Below are 19,011 nucleotides of genomic sequence, written 5' to 3' on the forward strand. Positions count from 1 at the left end.
GCTCATGTCACATATTGATCTGGCCTTAGCTTCATCTGAGCCTTAATGCTCAAAAACAACGAGCAATTCAGGACCAGGGTAAGTCTAGAGATCTCCCTAAAATCCAGTTCTGTTCAGAATATGTACCCCTCAGAAACTCAAAGATACTCAAAAAGAAATGATATTCTGACAAGTAACACCTGTGCCTCCCACACCCTAGAGTTGTCCCTTACCTTGTGCGCCATCACAGTTACCAGGTTTCAAGGATGAGGACTGCAGCCTTCCACTTCCTCTTTTGGATCCACTTCCTTCTTCACAGTTGCTACCACTTCCTCCTCCAGATCCACTTCCTCCACCGTGGCTGCCTCCACTTCCTCCTCTGGATCCACTTCCACTGCTTATTCCGTGACCACCTCCGCTTTGTCCCCTGGATCCACTTCCTCCACTACCTCCTAAGCCAATTTGCTGAGCTCCAGAAGAATCACTGAGCAGGAAAGAAAACAGACAAAACTAGTGAGCCCACATACAAACACAAGCACAGTATCAAGACTAAACGTGGGGGCCTCCCTGGTGGGCGGGGGGTTAAGCACTGCACTATGAAGCGATCTGCAGCCTTTGCAGCACGAGTTCGATCCCCGGCCAGTCAGGGAGAAACCCACGTGGCGAGGCAGACCTCTCCTGTCTTGCCCGCTGCTCCCCTCAGCAGTGTATTTCAGTCAGTCTGCCTGTTCTGTTCCCCACTCTGTCTCTGGGGTCACCAGCCTCCTTTCCCAAAGCCCAGAAGCCAGAGATGCCCTCATAGGATGAAGGCCTCAGCCCATCAGGCCTGTGTACAGGGATTTTCGCAGCTGCCTCCATCCACAACAACTGAAGTAGCATCAGGGGCCTAGCAATTCCCAGGAGGCCCACAGAGGCCCGGGGCACCTACAAGTCATCCTGGCCGCCTTGCAGGAGACTGCAGTAGGTCTGAATTTCCTGTTCCAGCCGTGTCTTGATGCCGAGCAGAAGGGTATATTCCTGATTCTGGCACTCAGTCTCCCCCCGGATCTCAGCCAGCTGGGCCTCCAGGGCACTAATCTGCTCCTGGATCTGCTGCAGCTGCCCACAGTAGCGGTTCTTGGTGTCCTCCAAGGATTTCTCCAGGGCCGATTTCTAGGGGCAAGAGGAGGCTTAAGGAGGATGCTACACCATCGCTCTCCCCTCCCGCTCAACCCACTCCTGCCCAGCTGGCTGTGCCCCCACCAGCTCCCAGCAGAGGGGCTGGAGCAGGACTACCAACCATGCTCAGCTGAGACTGCAGCTCGATCTCCAGCGCCTGGAAGGTCTGCCGCAGCTGGATCACCTGCTTGTTGCAGGTGTCCGTCTCCTGGCTATTAGTCGCCACCTCCTGATGCATCTTGTTCATCTGCAAACCCAGAGCTCAGTGAGGACCAGCATGAACCAGAGGCTGCCACGGACTAGAGGGCACCAACCCCTGCCCCAGGGGCCATCAGAGCACCATGGAGTAGGGCAAGGATGGAGGACAAGACAGAGAAAGGGGGCAGGACTCAACGAGTTCTTCCCCAAATTGCCTGGATCTTCAGCTCCAAGGCCAAGGCTGAACCAAAGTCAAGGACAAGTCATTCTGAGCCTTGGTTCCCTCCAGCCCAGCAGGGTTGTCTCGTTCTCCCAACTTAACATTCCCTTTCTGCAAAGCTTCAAGACTGTTCACACTTTGTCCCTAAACCACCTTTCTAACATTATTTCATACACACACACACACACACACACACACACACTACAGGCATGTCTGCATGCAACAGGCTCTGTGGTAAGAGCCCGAGACCTAGGGAGAAGGGGAGGCATCAAGGAGCTCAGGGTAAGGCGAGAGACACACTCGTCCCCTCGACTAGAATCTCCTAGCACAAAGCCCTGGGTAAGTTGTTCATGTTTTGTCTTTGTTGACACACATGTAATGAAAGAAGGTTCTCGGGGCGGTACTCTTACAGCCTCTGAGACATCAGCCCTTTACATAAAACCTGGTGCTGAACAGCTACTCACTAATCATGTTTGTGTGCAATGGACGAATCAGCAGCGGGATGGATGACAGCGAGCAGGAGAGAGGGAGGGTGGGGGTGAAGGGAGGGGAGGGTAAAGGGGGGACGTGGTGAATGCAGGGATCCAGGCAGAGGACCAGAGGCTGAATGGCGGCCCCTACCCACCTGAGCCTCGTATTGCTGCTCGATGTCCTTGCGGTTCTTAGCACTGATCTCCTCGTACTCCTGGCGCATGTGGTTGAGGATCAGGGTGAGATCCACGCTGGGAGCGGCGTTCATCTCCACGCTGACTTCCCCACTGCTCTGCCCAGTCATCTGGCACATCTCCTGCCAGGGATGGAGGGGAGATGGAGTCAGGGAGTGGAGTCTTCCCCCCACCTTTCACCTGCTCCCTCTGCTCTCCCCAGAGAACAAAGGGGGGACACAGTTGTGAAGCCAAAGCCCAACCACCACTACAGGAGTGTCAAGGAGGAGCCGGGAGTGTCCTCAAGAGTAAGGGAGAGGGAGTTTCCAGGCAGTGTTCCATAGCCCCCCTAACACCCCCAAGAGCTCTACACTTTTGTTCCTCCCTCTCCCCAAAAAGCCGGAAGTCGCCATGACCCTACATCCTCATGATTCTTCTTGAGGGCGGCCAGCTCCTCCTGCAGAGACTCGTACTGCATCTCCAGGTCAGACTTCTGCATGGTCAGATCATCCAATACCCTCCGCAGGCCGTTGATGTCAGCTTCCACTGACAGGCGCAGGCTCTGCTCCATCTCAAACCTGCAGGCCAGCCAGGGGTAGGGGTGAGCAAGAGGGCACCAACCCCACGCCAGGGACTGTCAGAGCACTGTGGCGTAGGGGAAGGATGAGGACAGGACAGGGAGAGGCAGGAGGACTCACTTCATCCTGAAGTCATCCACGGTCATGCGAGTGTTGTCAATGTCCAGGAGGGTTTTGTTGTTGGTCACCGTGAGGTCCACAATCTAAAAAAAGAGAAGACAGTGTGGAACCCATGCCCAAGGCCATGACCCACTGCTGAGAGGTCAAGAGGCCAGACATAGACACAGAAGGTCAAGACGCCATCCAGAAGATGCTCAAGAGGTAGGAGAATCTTCCAGCAGCTGGTACATGGCAGAGAGTCATTGCCCCTTCCCCAAGGATGGTCAATGTGGCCTTCATTTAGTCACTCAATAAATATTTGAAGTGCTGTGACAAAGGGCACTGGGGGGATTAGGGATCACTGAGACACATCTCCTCAAGGAACCCACAGTCAACTATGATGTTCCAGATATCCTAGAAGGGTTCAAGGAAAAAAGATCAACTGTGGCTTTGGGAAATTGAGCTAAGAAGAGGCAACCGAGTTGGTGCCTGAAGGATGGCTAAGATTGTACATGAATAAAAATATAGAAAAGATTTGGGGGTGGAACAAAAAAAACACATCCAGAGACTATTCACCAGAAGGCGTGAAGGCAAGGGAAACAGGTGAAAACGGGGAATTAGCTACTGATTTCCTTGGGGGCAGAGACCAAGTCTGGTACATCCCTCTGTCTTCCCAGAGCAACAACTCACTAAATTCAGTGAATTAAATTAAAACTCACTAAATTAAATGGATAAATGGACATGTGGATGGATGGATGGATGGATGGATGGCTGAATGGATGGATGATGGATGGATGATGGATGGATGGATGATGGATGGATGAGTGGATGAGTGGAGAGGTGACTTCCATCCCGAGTTCTAGATCCTCTCCACCATCTGAGCATACATCTCTAGGTCCAGCAAAGAGGGAAAGACCAAGCCAGACCCCTACAGAAGCCCAGGAGGAGTAGGAAGGGAAATAGTTTCTAGTTTCCCAAAGTAGAAATCTCTGAATGTTTACAGAGTGAGAGGAGAGACAGGCACAGACACTCCCCTCGCCTGAGCCACATGATCCGTGTTTTTGGCAACAGAATTTACCTCTTCTTTTTTTTCATAAGATTACAGAAGTTCTAAGCCAGCAGGAAGCTGAGAGATAGTCTGCCCCTCCTCTGCATTTAAAGGTACAGAACAGGTCCAGCGAGGCATTGGGTTTCTCGTGGCCACACAGTAAGTTGGTGGCCGACCCAGAACCGGACCCCTGGCTCTAAGAGGAGCCTCCTGGCTGCCCTCCCGCCATGCTGCCTCCACACTCCCGAGCTGCGCCCAGGCCAAGGGGAGGCTCCCAAGTCACCCATATTAACCCTTCCCTGCTCTGCTGAGATTCTGAGAGCTGGGAACAGGGCAATGACAGCCCAGAGCACAGCACAAGGTCACAGAACCAGGGTCATCAGGAGCCAAGCACGAGGCTCTTACTGATGAAAGTTCAGTTTCCAAAAGATGGATTCCCTGGCTATTTTCTGAGCCTAGAGTTAAACATCTTATCATTTCAGAAGATAAAGCTTGTGCATGAGTGGAGGGGGCGCTGGGGGAGCAGTCTCCCACCTACCTGTTTCTTGAGGTCCTCCATAGTGTCATAGTAACAGGAGTAGTCCTTGGGGACGTTCTTGGGCCCCTGTTTGTCATACCATTCCCGGATCTTATTCTCCAGATGGGTATTGGCTTCCTCTAGTGCCTGCACCTTCTCCAAGTAGGAGGCCAGGCGGGAGTTGAGGCCCTGCATGGTGGTCTTCTCATCAGCACCCAGGATGCCACCATCACCACCACCGACGCCACCCCCAAAGCCACCTGCAGACCCCCCAAAACTTCCTCCAGAAACACCCCCAAAGCCTCCAGACCCTCCAAAACCACCTCCAGAACCACCCCCAAAGCCTCCTCCAGAAACACCCCCAAAGCCTCCAGATCCCCCAAAGCCACCTCCAGAACCACCACCAATGCTGCCCCCAAAGCCTCCAGATCCCCCAAAGCTGCCTCCAGACCCACTCCCAAAGCCCCCAGTACCTCCACCAAAGCTGCCACAAGAGCTGCCACCCCTCATACCGGCCCCAGACCCTCCACCACAGCTGGACCCAAAACTGCCTCCACCTGCCCTCCCACAAGCCCCAGCGCTCCCTCCTCCATAGCCACTGGAAGAGCTAGAGCGGCCCGCTCCAGCACCAGCCCCCGAGGAAACACAGCGGCTGCTGGACGAGGCCCGCATGCCACCCCCGCAGCCGCCGCTGCTGGACAAGCTGGACTGTCGGCAACTCATGGCGCAGCTCAAAGGTGGGAAGCAGTGGGCCAGTGTTGCTGGTTCCAAGCACGGGTACAGAGCTGTCCCCAAGGCTGCCTACTTATACCGCGACTGAAGGTGGCACGCCTGGGTGTGCCGCTGCCCGAGCCGGACTCCCCCAGACTCCCAGGCGCTCTGGGATCCGGGAGGCCGCCAGCTGCCCCAGGCTCCGCGTCCTACGGTGCCTGCCGGGAGGTGGCCCAGCCTCTCTCCATTGTGTGGGGTAATTTAATGATATTAGGCTGTCTGGGCACCATAAATCAGCAGCATTGCCAAGGGGGTGACCTAGATCCTGGAGTTTGATAATCTACGGCTGGAGAGCAGATCTAAGACTGAGCCCCTCCAGCACAGAAACCCCCGGAGTAGAGTTCACGCCTCCCTACTGATGACAGTTACTGTCCAAACCCCTCCCTGCCCTCATTTTGGGCCTAATGTGGGCTGAGCCACTTGGAACAGGGCACCAAGGAGTTTTTGCAGGAAATGGGGAGGCACAGCCCCTGCCCACAGGAGCTGCCAGTATGACTGGGAAGTCCAGACCCTGTGCTCACAAATCCCCAACCTGATGGGGGGGGCCCAGTACTTGCTCTCGGGGATCCTTCAGGATGACTGGGAGACAGACCCTGCCCTCGGGGAGACGGACCCTGCCTCCTGCCTCCGAGACAAGGGCAAGGCGGGAAGCCTGGGCTGGTTCCACAGCAAGGTGTCCGCCAGCACCAAAAAGGGCAAATTCACAAGAAGGATTTGGGGGAAAGTGGACTGAGAGATGCCGAAGTGCTGATGCCAACAGACCTTCGAGCAGAAGCACAAGCCACTCGACCGCTGTGGTCTGTCCGCAGGGCCCAGAGGTGAGCATGGACTTGAAAGCCCGGGGCTTTGGCTGAGCGCCTGGCCCATCCTGAGTCCTGGGTGGGCTCCAGAGATGAATGGCTCCCCCCATCCTTCTGAAACATATGACCCCTTGATCCTGGCAAAGTCAGAGCATATTCTGGTCACTGCGGCCAGAGGAGAGAGGCACAGAGGGCAGTGGGCTCTGGTGCCATGCCACCTGCAGCCAGCTCCGTGCTCACCAGCTGGCAGGTTGCTCAAGCCTCTACTCCCTCCTCTCAGTGATGATATAACAGTTTACCCATTTCTGAAAAGAGATGCTTGAGAAACCCTCAAAAAATGTTCCATTGTCCCCAATTATTCACCCCCAAACGCTCTGGACTCTGCCCTCACCTGGCCCTTTGTCATCACTTCCCCACTGTTCCCCGGCCTCTGTCCTGCTCCTCCTCCATGTGGTCTTTCCTGCTTGCTTTTTTTTCTTTTCAATAGATCATTATTTAATTAGGTTCTTTGTAGGAAATTTAGAACAGCGATTTGTGAGGGTGAATTCCAGGGGTGAGAGTAAGCACAGAGCAGAGGTGGCCCTGGAGCTGAGTTTTAATCTGGTGCAGAATTTGCGAGTCCACAGCTTTCTGGTCAACCTCATGCTGTTCCTCATGCTGTTCTGTGCCAAAGAGCTCACCTGCCTGGTGCTGAGGCTGACTTGGCTTCTTCTTGAAATCAGCATCAGGGAGGTGTGTGGGGGTCTTCACACCACTGATACTAGTTTTGGTGGAGATGACAATGACAGATTTCTGGTGTGTCTGTGCAGGGGAACTCGTTGGGGGACAGAGGACCGGTCCCAAGTAGCAAGCTACTGCCCAGCTGCTTCCAGAAAACCACATCTTGCCTCTGTGACACCCTGTTAGGATGGTCAGAACAGTCCCAGGAGTGATACTGGCTCAGTTTTCTCACATGCTGACTGGGGTTTTGCTGTGGCTCAATAGTGCTCGAGGAACAGCTTCAATAGGATAATATGGAGGCATGTTGTGAAATTTAACCACCCGGGTACATTCTTGTCACCATCAGCTGGTTTTGTGACAGTAGCAAGAAGCTCCTCTTTTTCTTTTCAGTCCTGGATCTTGCAGCTGAACACTTCCTCCTGTGCATGGCCTTTCTGGAATACACAGCAGGCGAGGAGTACCTGCCCACTCCTGTCACTGGGATGGTTCCCACTGTGTGGGGCTTTCCCCCTCTTAGGGGGTTGGCCTGTGCCTTCTGACCCTCGCCCCCAGCATCAGCCTTTGTTCGGGGCTTCAGGTCTCTTCTCTTTAGTAGCCACCTTCTCACCCGCCGCCTTGCAAGATGGAAAAGAGCCAGGGTGGACTTTCTAAGATGTCCCTTTACCCCAAGATCAGGTCCACATTCATGGCACTAAAGGCCCATCTAGATCTTTCCATTCTAGTTCCATCTCCTGAAGCTCCCCAAATTCTCTAACCAAATCGTATGATGTGCTCAGACATCCTTCATGCCTCGGCTAATGCTCAGGGCCTCCAATTCCTTCCCACTGAAATGTCCCTCTCCATCTTTTCTACCCAGAAAACTCCAATGCACCCTTGCCAAGCCTTCCATGTGCCCCCTCCTCTATGAAGCTTCCCTGGGTTCCCTCCCTCTGGGTTTGCACTTTGTGGCAGTTTCTCAGACTGTATCTCGGGTCCCCCACCCACGTCCACAGCAGGAATCCCTCTATGCCTGCACCTGCTCCTCTTGTACTTGACCAGTGCTGGCACTGTGTCTGGTGCAAGTGGGACCTGACACGCATGAGATGAGGGTGAGATGACCAGCCCTTCCAGGTAGATGCTAAGAGCAGAAAGGGAGCCAAAGGCACAAAGAGAGAGGCCTGGCCTCTCAGGAGGGGCCTGGAAGAGGCAATGAGCCATGGGCTGAAGCTAAAACATATTTAGACTCCTCAAGGGGCAGGGTTCCCTGAGACTCTTTTGGGCAACACACAGAGACTGTGTTCATTGACAGTGAACCCCTTTGGAGGAAAGTGCTTTCTTTTTCTATCTCTTGACCTTTTTATTAGTCAAGGAGCAGTGTCCATTGGACACCTTGTCCTCTTCCACACCTTCCACACTTGTCAATCGCCCTGTTTAACTAAACCATAGGTAGCCTTGGGCTCAGACTCTGTAGGAACAACAGCATCCAGCAAGGAATTGAGTATTTATTTCTATCATGTCCTTCTATTTCCGGCAAGTGATTCTGATTTTCACTTGTTGGTAACCGTGCAATACAAAATTTCCTTCATAAATAAATCTTTGCCCAGCTGCTGCCCCTCGAGTCCCACTTCTAACACCTCCCACAGGAAACTTCCAAAGAATGAACAAGGATGCAGCAAATGCAGCTGGGGGGGGCCCTGCACCTGGGCGGGGGAGAATCAGCACCACCCAGCAGCCCCTGACCCTGAGGGGGAACAAGCGGAGATAAGGGGCTGTGAGCGAGTGGCGCCAATACTTTGGGTCCTGCCCTGCCCTGATCTTGGGGTAAAGGGACATCTTAGAAAGTCCACCCTGGCTCTTTTCCATCTTGCAAGGCGGCGGGTGAGAAGGTGGCTAGTAAAGAGAAGAGACCTGAAGCCCGGAAGGCTGATGCTGGGGGCGAGGGTCGGAAGGCACAGACAGGGGAACACAGTGAGGCAACATATTCCACCTGGGAGGGATCCCCAAAGGGCAGGGGTATGAGGACTTGGGGGGAGGGGCGAGGACAGCCTTCCTCTGGCCATGGAGCCCAGCTGCTCACCTATACACCCCCACTGCTGTCCACACGAGCTGGGCAGGCCTCCACCCACGCCGAGGTAGAGGAGGTCAGGGGCGGATCTCCGCCATCCGAGAGGGTGGGTGGCAGATGGCTCCTCCAGGTGGCTCTGGGATTTGGAGCCCAAGGGGCTACGTGACTTCCCCAGGCCGCAGGAAGCAGTTCCCGCCGCCTCCACTAGACTGCGCTGTGGAGTCACTTTCTCGGTTCCTATAGGTTCGCTCCAGGGTGGGAAACGGGAGGGCGTCTGGCCAGTGGCAGAGGGCCTGGCCGGGTCTTGGTGGGATGCTGGTGTGGACAGAAGCACTGGTCAGGGCAGGACCCAAAGTATTGTCGCCACTCGCTCCAGTGAGGTAGGGGGGAAACCGCAGAGGGGAGCAGGCTCTATGTGGGACCCTGGGGCAGCTGCCCCTTCTGCTCTCTTCCTCTGGGGCCCAGGCACACAGGAGGGGGCAGGGGCCTCAAAACCCAAAGCTTGACTTCCTCCTATTTCTGACTGTGCTTTCAGTCAGGTGTCCTCCAGCCACCATCTTTATCCCCTGTATTCCTTCCGCACAGCAATGGCAGCCGCTGGAGCAGAGGGGCTCACCCCACCATACCCAGTCTAGGAAATCTCCCATCCCCAGATTCCTCTAAAGCAGATCTCTTTGGGAGGTGCAAGGCAGAGTGCTGTCTGGGGATTCCTGTACAGTCCAGAGTATCTGACGATACCATTTCTAGAGCACTGTGTGCCAATCACAATGCTGACTCGGGGCTCAGCCCACACGGATGCTGCTGACATGTTCTGACCCCTGTCCAGACCCACGTGGCTGCCAGAACATGAACTACGCCCCACACCCCATGCCACACTTGACCTTGTTGCACAGCTAGGATCGCTGGTGCTCTGAAAGTATCATGCATCCCCTCCCCACCAGGGTCCTATCACTTCTAGGGTCACAAAACCATCTTATCCCAGACCCCAAGGAAGTACCTTCAAATCTTCCTCCTCCCTGAGTTGTCCTCTTATACCTAAAACTGTAGACATTCATCTCCATTCTGGTGAATTATCCACCCTCACCCAGAGATCACCCCATATCAAATCTTCTTAATGCCAAAACTCAGATAAAAAGGCACCCCAAGTTTTCAGAACACAAAGCAGACCTCTTTTTCATGAGGTGAAGATCGAGTGAGGTGGAGTCAACATCACTTCATTCCTTTTCCTAAATAACTCACCCTCTTACGATGCCATTTCTGGAGCACTGACTGTGCCAATCACAATGCTGACTCATTGCCTTCATGAGATCATCTAATCCTTCGTCAGCCACGTGTCGTGAGCGCGCCTGTTCCCCATTTTGTAAGAGAGGATCTTTCCAAACTCTTAAGGTTAGTCAGTGTAGAAGCCAGGACTCCAACTCCGAGTGTCTGATCCTGAAGCCCAGGCTTTCATACCCCGCCCCCGCCCTCAAAAACTAAGTCTTTCTTTAACCCCTGTCCCACCCTTGGCTCCCCCTGGAAGCTTCATTCATAGAACCGAATGATTGAGCTGTTTAGACTGACACAGTAACTAGTCAACTCTTTCCTCGCTCGGGGCAGTGAGCCCTACCCACCTCTGGAATCTTCACTCCTCACTCAGATGAGGTCCTCCTATTCCTCCCCCCATTTTCATTCCCCCAAAGAGAGAAAAAGACACTCCCCCTCAAGGGAGGCTCCTGCAGCCTGACTGAATATGTGCTCATTCATTGTGTTCCCAGAGAACGCCATGCTTACTATAAAGGCAGGGAAACTGAGACTCTCCAAGCCGCAGAGCTAACACAGCAGAGCCCAGGTTGGAAACTCTCAGACTGCCCCTAAAGCCTCCAACAATGCCCTTGTCATGGACAAAGCCACCATGCAGACACGTAGCTCACCCAGGATCACTCACTCAGTGCCCTGAGCTGGCGCCATGCCAGGCACCCTGCAGGGGTTTGTTTGCAAGCTTCTAAGGAATTCTCAGGACAGGATGGGTACTTCCATCATGCCCACTCTACAGTTGTGGAAACTGAGGCTTGGCAATGATAATCAGTTGCCTTACATCAGCTAAGATCAGACAATTTCAGACTCAACTCTGGAGGGAAAAGCAGATGGGATGGGGGGTGGGAGGAGACAGTTCTTTTTTTTTTTTGAAGATTTATTTATTTATGCATAGAAGAGCTGGGGTGTAGGCCAGAGGTATGGGGGGGGTAAGAGGAGTCACCAGAGACAGAGTGGGGAGCAGAACAGGTAGATCCACTGAAATACACTGCTGAGGGGAGCAGCAGGCAAGACAGGAGAGGTCTGCTGAACCATATTTGGGTTACTCCCTGGCCGGGACTCTAACTCAAGCCATGGTAATGCTGAGACTTAACCCCTAGGCCACCAGTTGTTGGTAAAGCATGAGTTCTTACTGGGTTCATAGAGTTCCACTGGAGAGCTTTAGGGGACCCATGAAGCTCATGAATTGTTTACAAGTATATGTGTGTGTGTGTTTATGGAATTTGAAGGAAGAAGATCTATAGCTTTCAATATATTCTGAGAGGAATCCCTGAATGACAAAAATGTTAAGATTATCTCTAATCTAGCACATTATCTGGCACACAAAAGGCACTTCATGCTGTCTGATGAGTGAACGACCAAACGAATGAGTGAGTGGGTGCATGAATGTGCCTCCGTCCCCTAGGACACAACAAATGACCTAGTACACACATCGCTCTGTACCTTCCCGAGTGATGAAAGTCACCTGGGACCCGAGCCCAATCCTCCCCCGGCTCCTTCCTCCCAATCCCAGAGGCCAAACCAGGTGCAATGCTGAGGCCAAACCAGGTGCAATGCTGAGGCCAAACCAGGAGCAGCTTCCCCTGCTGACTCCCACCTCCACCCCAACAATGACCGGACAGAGGCGGAATTGTGCAATTCAGATAATGAGCTTTATTGATTGCCAGGAAGGGGCAAGGGTGAGGCAGGGCTCAAATGTGAAGTGCCTGGGGGGAAGGAGCGGGGGGCCCCCATTGAGACCTGTGCACACACAGGGGGTCTTCTGGGCCCGAGCAGCACTGGGCAGCCTTAGTTCTTGGAGCGAAGGACCTGCTCGTGGGTGGATACCACCTTGCCGTCGTGCATGTCCATGACCTTGGTGCGGATCTGGCGACTGGAAGAGGTCACTGGGGAAGAGGGGAGAGAGGATGTTACCAGCAGTGGACAGTTGGTGGAGAAACCAGGAGTGGGGAGACCAAGGACCTGAAGGGATTTGCATGAACTGTCTCCTGCTGCCCTATTTGCCACTTTAGTCATTGCTCTTGCTCAAATGCTGATAGCATCAACACAATTTTTTCAGAATAGGGTGCCCTGAGGTCAGGGGCAGAGTCTATATTCTCAGACAGGAGCCTCCTGAGAACTCAGACCTAATGGGTTCAGTTCAGATCACCCCAAATGGACAAGAGGGAAGAACGCTGTGGGCCCTGTCCATGGTGCTGACCACCAGGACCACAGGCTCTGCAGACACTGGACACAGAAGTTTAAGGTGGAGGCCACTAGCTCCTAGACTGGAGGGTTTAAAGGAAAGTTCCTTCTACTCAAGGTGGTTTATAAGGGACATGGATGAAAAGACCTCAGCTCAGCCCCACAAGAAGCCCCTACCCAACCCTAGGTTTGCTGGGAGTTAGAGAGTCCCGAAACCAGGCTGTATGGAGAAGAAAGTCTTACCGTCTCTGGAGGACTGAGAGCCAGAGGAGAACTGGGCCGAGGAGAGGCTGTGAAGACAGGAAGAGCAAGATCGTTAGACACACGGAGGGGACAGTGAGTGAGGAGGGGGAGGGACCAGGAGGGAGAGTTGGGCACTCACTGGGCATCCTCGCCCTCCAGCAGGCGGCGGTAGGTGGCGATCTCCTGCTCCAGCCTGGTCTTCACGTCCAGCAGGATCTGGTACTCCTGGTTCTGCTGCTCCATCTCGCAGCGCAGCTGGGCCAGCTGCTCCTCCACGTTGCCGATCATGTCCTGGATCTGGGCCAGCTGCATGCAGTAGCGGCCTTTGGTCTCCTCCAAGCTGTTCTCTAGGGATGCTTTCTGTGAGGGGAGGAGAGAGGATCAGGCATCAGTAAGGCGGCCATTCCCTCCCTCCCAGCCCTGGGCCCTCCCCAGGCCTGGCAGTGCCCCTACCATGCTGAGCTGGGACTGCAGCTCGATCTCCAGGTTCTGCACGGAGCGCCGGAGCTCGGAGATCTCGCTCTTGCCGCTCTGCACCAGCTCGCTGTTCGTGGCCACCTCGCGGTTCAGCTCCTCTGTCTGCAGAAGACAAAGCATTGCTCACACTGGAAGCTTCAGGGAGGCCGATATCCTGGGTCCCTTGCACCCCCAACAACACCCACCTTGCTGAAGAACCAGTCCTCGGCATCCTTGCGGTTCTTCTCTGCCATCTTCTCGTACTGGTCGCGCATCTCGTTCAGGATGCGGCTCAGGTCCACGCCGGGGGCGGCGTCCATCTCCACATTGACATCCCCGCCCACCTGGCCTCTCAGGGAGTTCATTTCCTGCACAACCAAAGAACAGTCCACAGTCAGGAGCCTCACTCTGGCAGCTCATTGGGCCTCCCTCACCCTCCATCATCTGAATTCCATCTCTCCCTTCCCACTTCATCTCCCAAGTGGCTTTCCCATGAGCTCTCACCTCCTCGTGGTTCTTCCGGAGGTAGGCCAACTCCTCCTTCAGGCTCTCGATCTGCATCTCCAGGTCAGCTCTGGCCAGGGTCAGCTCGTCCAGCACCCGGCGCAGGCCGTTGGTGTCGGCCTCCACGCTCATGCGCAGGTTCAGCTCTGTCTCGTACCTGAAATGACCCAAGAGAAAAGGAATGAGACACCCATCCTGGCCACACTGAAAGCTTTGTTCTCTTGCCCCTGAAGCTTCTTCCCACAGCTGGCACCCCGTGGGTAGTTAGGGAGCCAATCTTGAAAATGGCATGGGTGGACACAGTTCTCATTGAATGCTCAGATCTAAACATTCCCGGGAGGGGAACGGAGGGCAGGGAATACAGCAGTTCGTTCATCTTATTCATGCTGAAGATTCAGGGAGGGGAGATGTTTTAGCTTCAACCAACAAGACCTCCAAATATGACTCCCTCCTGCCTACTGGGGCAGGTCGGGAAGTGGGGGGTGCCTCTCCCTAAAGCAATGGTTCCCAAACCTGGCTGTGGGTCACAATCACCCAGGCAGCCTGTTAAAAATAGTTGAATCAAAACTGCAAGGGTGGGTCCCAAGACTTGTCTTTTTACAAGCACCCTCAGGGCTTTTCACACAGCCATCCTGGCACTTGCCAGCTCTGTGTAGGGAGCACTGCTCCAAAAATGCCCCACCCTGGAAAGACAGAACGTCCTGCAAACTCACTTGGTGCGGAAGTCATCAGCAGCCAAGCGGGCGTTGTCGATCTGCAGGAGGACGTTAGCGTTGTCCACGGTGGCCGTGAGGATCTGCGGGCGGGAAGGACAGGTCGTCTGTCAATGGCGCAACCAGCCAGTCCTCCCTGCAGCCTGCGTCAGGCCTTGGTGTTCATGCTCTTGCCTGTCTGCCCCCTCCCCACCTGCCTCCACCATAACAGCCTTATAAGACAACCCCCAGTAGTCGGGCAACTTTGCTGCCCCCTGGACAGCAGAGGGGATATAAAAAAACAACCCTTTCAGTTCTGGCCCTGGTTCTACTGCAAGACCTGAGACGGATCTGTGCTCCCCCACAGGTGAGGGAGGCAGCCTGAGGCTCTCTGACCCCCTTCCCGCGCTGATTCCCTCTCGCATTAGCCGGCCCTGGCCCTGCTCTGAGGGCATTCCTTTACATGACAGGGCATGGGGCCTCAGGCGGGGCTTTCCAAGAAGGTGAGTCCCAGCTGACACAGGGGATTAGAAAAGAGGATGCAGAATAAACAGAAGCTCAGTGAAACCCTGAATTGGCTGGAGTTCCCGCCCTCAACGTCTCATTTCCCTAATCCACACCTGGCAGCAGAGCCTGACACCCAGGGAAGCAGGAAGGCTCCACGGGGATGTGGGAGCAAAGAGCTGGGGGCCAAGCCACCAGGCTCCCTCCCCCGCAGGGCATCTAGGGTGGGCCGACCCCAGGTATCTGAAGGTTTTCCATGCGCGCCTATCTGTAGGGAAAGAGCCAGCGGTGCCAAGGCTCATGGGCGGCAGCCGCCACAGCCCAGACTAATGAGCTAATGAGCGGTTTGGGTGTCTAGCCCGGTCCCGTTACAGCCTCACTCCACCCCTGTGCTGAAGAGCAGGTAGCTGCCTCCTGTGATGGCAGGGGGTACAGGTGGGACACAAGGATTCTCGGCTCTGCTGTTAATTTGCTGTGTGATCTCAGGCAGGTCCCTGGACCTCTCAAACCTACTTCTTTCTCTGTAAAGTGGAAGAGCAGGAATCCTTGGTCTCACCTGAAGATCTGGAGCCCAGAAGATTATGAGCAAGGTGGGGGGAGGGAGGCCAACTTCTCCCTAACTAGGTGAGGGTTGGGGGCTAGAAGGAATCCGGGCTGGGAGTCTGTACTGTCTGAGGATCTAAAGTTTCTGTGGCCTGACGTCTCTCCTACTCCCACAACGAGGCTGGAATGGCAGCTCCTAGTGCTCAGTCACGCACCTTGTTCCTCAGGTCCTCGATGGTCTTGAAGTAGGGGCTGTAGTCCTTGGTCTCAGCAGGCCGCTGCTTCTGGTACCAGTCCCGGATCTTCACCTCCAGGTCGGTGTTGGCCTCCTCCAGGGCGCGCACCTTGTCCAGGTAGGAGGCCAGGCGGTCGTTGAGGTTCTGCATGGTCACCTTCTCGCTGCCCACCAGAAGCCCATCACCACCACCGAAGCCGGCACCAAGGCCACCACCGAAGCCACCGCCGAAGCCACCGCCGAAGCCACCGCCGAAGCCACTACCCAGGCCCCCACCGAAGCTGCTGCTGCTGCTGAAGCCACCGCCATAGCCGCCCCCCATCCCGCAGACTCCCCCAGAGGAGTAGCGGGTGGAGGAGACAGACAGGCCTCCACAGGCGCTGGGGGCCCGGCAGGACCCTCCGGCCAGGACAGAGGACATGCGGCTGGAGCCACCGCCGATGCCACAGGAGCCCTTCACGGAGCTGGAGGTGAACTGGCGGCTGCAGGAGGTCATGGTGCCGAGGAGGGTGTGAGCGAGCAGTGAGCGAGTTGGCAGAGAGAGGAGAAAGGTGTTCAGGTAAGTTGGAAAAGGATGCAGGTGCTTTATACGCCTGAGTAAGGGGCGGGCCTGGCATTTTCCATTCCCCTTGGCTTTCATCACCAGGGGCCAGCGCCAACTCCCAGTCGATCCCTCCTCTCCGCCTCATCATGTCTATCATATTTTACTGGAAACTCATTGTTTGGGGTGTTTTTGGTTTCTCGTCCCGCCAGGCGTGATTCACTTGAGGAGGTGTGGGCCTGTAGGCTACACTTTCCCCTCAGCCCTGGTGCCACAGCCCTGGGTGCCCGTGTGCCGGGCTCGGCCAGGTGGCAGGAGCAGCTCTGACCACAAACCTGGTGACCCTGTAGCTCCCCATTCACAAAGGGGGGGGCTTTGATATCGACTTAAAGGAAACCTACCACTCGGGGCAACTGCTGGACGAGCACCCACAGAGATGTACCCCCTGCATCGCCATCTATAAAGGGAGACAAGATGGACTCGCGCCCCTCCCAGGCCTTCCTGCTGGGCAAGGGAACCTGTCACATCCCTGAAAGATGCCAGCCAGACAGGTGGTTGGAGCTTCCACTCTGAAACCCCCAGGAAGGACAATCCAGGTGACTTTCTCAACCTGAGCACAAACCCTAAGATCCCCCACCAGCTAGGGAAGGACCCAGCCGGGCTGCTCAGTCTGGCCAAGGGCAGGTGGCATCAGGTGCCGCCAGAGGTGTGAGGAAAGAGCATGAGGTCAGAGGAGTACCCGCACTGTCTTTTTCCTGTGTGAGCCAGGCCCTGCTCTGAGCCTCAGTGCGCTCATCTGTAAACCGGGAATGATTCCCCCGCCCTGCTTCCTGCAGAGTCAGCTCCGAGGACTCATTGTGACTGTGCATGTGAAGGGAGGCTGTGAGGGAGTATGGCTAGCCTGGTAGTGCTGCCGCGACCCAACCTGGGCCCCAGAGCAGGTGGAGCAGAATCCCTGGACTAGGCCATGTGTAAGGTCCTCTCTGCTTCCAGCCCCACGTGACTTCCAGGGCCCCAGAGCAGCCCCGGTGGAAGGGACTGGGGCAGGGTCTCTTCTTTGAGCCCCTTCTAAAGTTGGCTCAAGGATTTTTAGGGGTTTTTGTTGGGGGTTTTTTGGTGAAGGGAGGGAATGCAGGCACCTGGGAGTGGACTCGAGAGTCCCTGACTCCTGAGGTCCCTAGGGTTGGGGGACACTCCCAGGAATCCATTTGGTCCTGTTTTCCAGGTTGACACTCAAGACCTTAGTTATCCCATGTCTCCCAGACAACCTCCAACAGCACCCCCTTCGTCACCACCCCACCCTACCACCAGCCCCTCAACTCACGGACCCCTGCAGGCATGTTGGGAGGAATGTGGTCATGTCTAGGGCTGCCTGACACGTCCCATCTCCCCAGACAGGCCCCAACAGCCCCCGCTGGAGGCTCCCGCTCTTCCTGGAGTCATGAGCTCCCAGAAAGGAAGCAGAGCCTCCCCCTGCCCCCACCCGCCTCCCAGCTGCCACCACAGCAGAAATCAGAGAGCTGCTACACACACACACACACACACACACGCACACGCACATGCACACACACATGCACACATGCACACACAGACTCGCGGCTCAGAAGACAATGCTGAGGCAGACACTTGAGGTTGTGGGCTCCTTGATCTGCCACCCAGGACTCAAAGGATGTGAGTAAGCGAGGGCCCGCCCCACCCCACCCACCCCTGACAGACACTCCTAATCTCCTTCCAGGGGCCATTCCCCCCACCCTGGCCCAGCCCTACAATTTCCCCACTAGAGGCTGGAGGGATTTTGGCTGCAGAACAGATGTTTTTGTTCGAAGGCATGTTGCTGTCGGCTATGGGTTGGGGGGAGGGTGTGCTCACCCAAGAAAAATGCAGCATCCAGAGGGATCTGGGGAGCAGGAGCCCACACTGGCTTCCTCTGCCCCCCACCATCCTGTCTCCCTCCACAAATAGAATCCTGGCATATAGCACCCAGGAAAGCTCCCCGTCTCCCTCACCCGATTCAGTGGAAAGGAAGAGACCCCTCCTCACCTCCTTCAAAGGAAATCCAAAAGATAAGAGCAGTGGGAACTGATGACAGAGAAACCCACACACACAGTCTAGGAAGAGGCCTTTGCCAGCCCCACCCCCACCCCACAGTCAAGTCTGACCCGGTACCAGGATCTACCGGGATTAGAACCCGAAGCCAGCCCCCTGCCTCTGCAGACCAGAGCTAGAAGCAAATGGCCCCCCGAGCTCATGACATTTTGAGGAGAGGCAGCTCGCTGGGCAACAGGGGTGAGTGGGATGGGGGTGCTGCCTGCTGGAGTCCTAGGTGGGTTTCCTGCAGGCGCCATTGCCTGACCCTTGCTCCTGCTGCCTCAGGAAGGAGAGTGAAGGAGGAGCCGGGGTGGTGCCTCTTGCGGTTAGCAAGTCTCCCTGCGCCAGCCTTCAGTGGGGGACCAATGCCAATCCAAACACCCCTCCCTCCCCCCACAGAGCCGGCATTGTGTGCTGAGGACCAGGCCAGACGCCAGGGAATGAGAGGCTAAGGAGGGGACCTGGGGCTGCACAGTCTGGGGAGGGAGGCATGGCCCTGCCTTTGGAGCCCCGTCCAATGGAAGAGGCTGCCCCAGCCCCTAAGAACCCGCAGCCTGGGAGGGAAGACAGGGTGCACGGCAGAATCACTCGGGATGCCGGCAGACGTCAGAAAAGCATAGTCCGCGTGTCTGCTTCCGGGGCTGCTGTGACGAGGGCCACAAAGGGTCTGAACCAAGAGTCACTCTCGCAGTCCCCACGCCAGAAGCCTGAAGTCAAGGTGTCAGCGGACCACACTTCCTCTGAAGGTGCTCGGGGAGAATCCCTCCTCCTGGCCTGGGCATCTGAGCCCCCTGCCTCCTCTTCCAGCCTCAGGGGGCTCCTTCCCCCCAGGTTTATGGTGGGGTCACTGCAATCTCTGCCTCGGTCCTATGTGGCCTTATCTCTGGGTGTCCACGTGTCCCTTTCTCTCTCTTACAAGGACACACGTTGCCTTCTGTGCCCACCTTAA

At 55.6% G+C, this 19,011-nt stretch overlaps 2 protein-coding genes and 1 pseudogene across 4 annotated transcripts; all 3 read right to left on the reverse strand.

The window, feature by feature from the left end:
• Positions 1-903: 903 nt before the first annotated feature.
• Positions 904-4,636, reverse strand: LOC311173923 (keratin, type I cytoskeletal 9-like; the record flags this gene model as incomplete). Its single annotated transcript, XM_084238006.1, has 6 exons — positions 904-1,131; positions 1,259-1,384; positions 2,181-2,342; positions 2,621-2,777; positions 2,898-2,980; positions 4,463-4,636. The coding sequence occupies 6 exons, from the start codon at positions 4,634-4,636 to the stop codon at positions 904-906; spliced, it is 930 nt and encodes a 309-aa protein (XP_084094132.1).
• A 1,895-nt stretch (positions 4,637-6,531) lies between these two features.
• LOC311173924 (large ribosomal subunit protein eL6-like) lies at positions 6,532-7,419 on the reverse strand (annotated as a pseudogene). The gene is made up of 2 exons: positions 7,397-7,419; positions 6,532-7,346 (listed from the first exon to the last, which is right to left on the reverse strand). The product of its transcript is annotated as a large ribosomal subunit protein eL6-like (transcript).
• A 4,348-nt stretch (positions 7,420-11,767) lies between these two features.
• Positions 11,768-15,929, reverse strand: KRT14 (keratin 14; the record flags this gene model as incomplete). Of its 2 annotated transcripts, XM_084237111.1 has the most annotated exons (8): positions 11,768-11,958; positions 12,500-12,546; positions 12,639-12,859; positions 12,953-13,078; positions 13,162-13,323; positions 13,460-13,616; positions 14,173-14,255; positions 15,414-15,929. In XM_084237111.1, 8 exons carry the CDS (start codon positions 15,927-15,929, stop codon positions 11,861-11,863), a joined length of 1,410 nt encoding a protein of 469 aa, XP_084093237.1. In that variant the 3' UTR covers positions 11,768-11,860. The 2 variants fall into 2 exon arrangements, with proteins under 2 accessions (XP_084093237.1, XP_084093238.1); XM_084237112.1 differs by lacking the exon at positions 13,162-13,323 and having other exon boundaries at positions 12,953-13,057.
• Positions 15,930-19,011: the final 3,082 nt, after the last annotated feature.

Source organism: Talpa europaea (genome assembly GCF_964194135.1).
Source record: "Talpa europaea genome assembly, chromosome: 7".
NCBI lineage: Eukaryota > Metazoa > Chordata > Mammalia > Eulipotyphla > Talpidae > Talpa > Talpa europaea.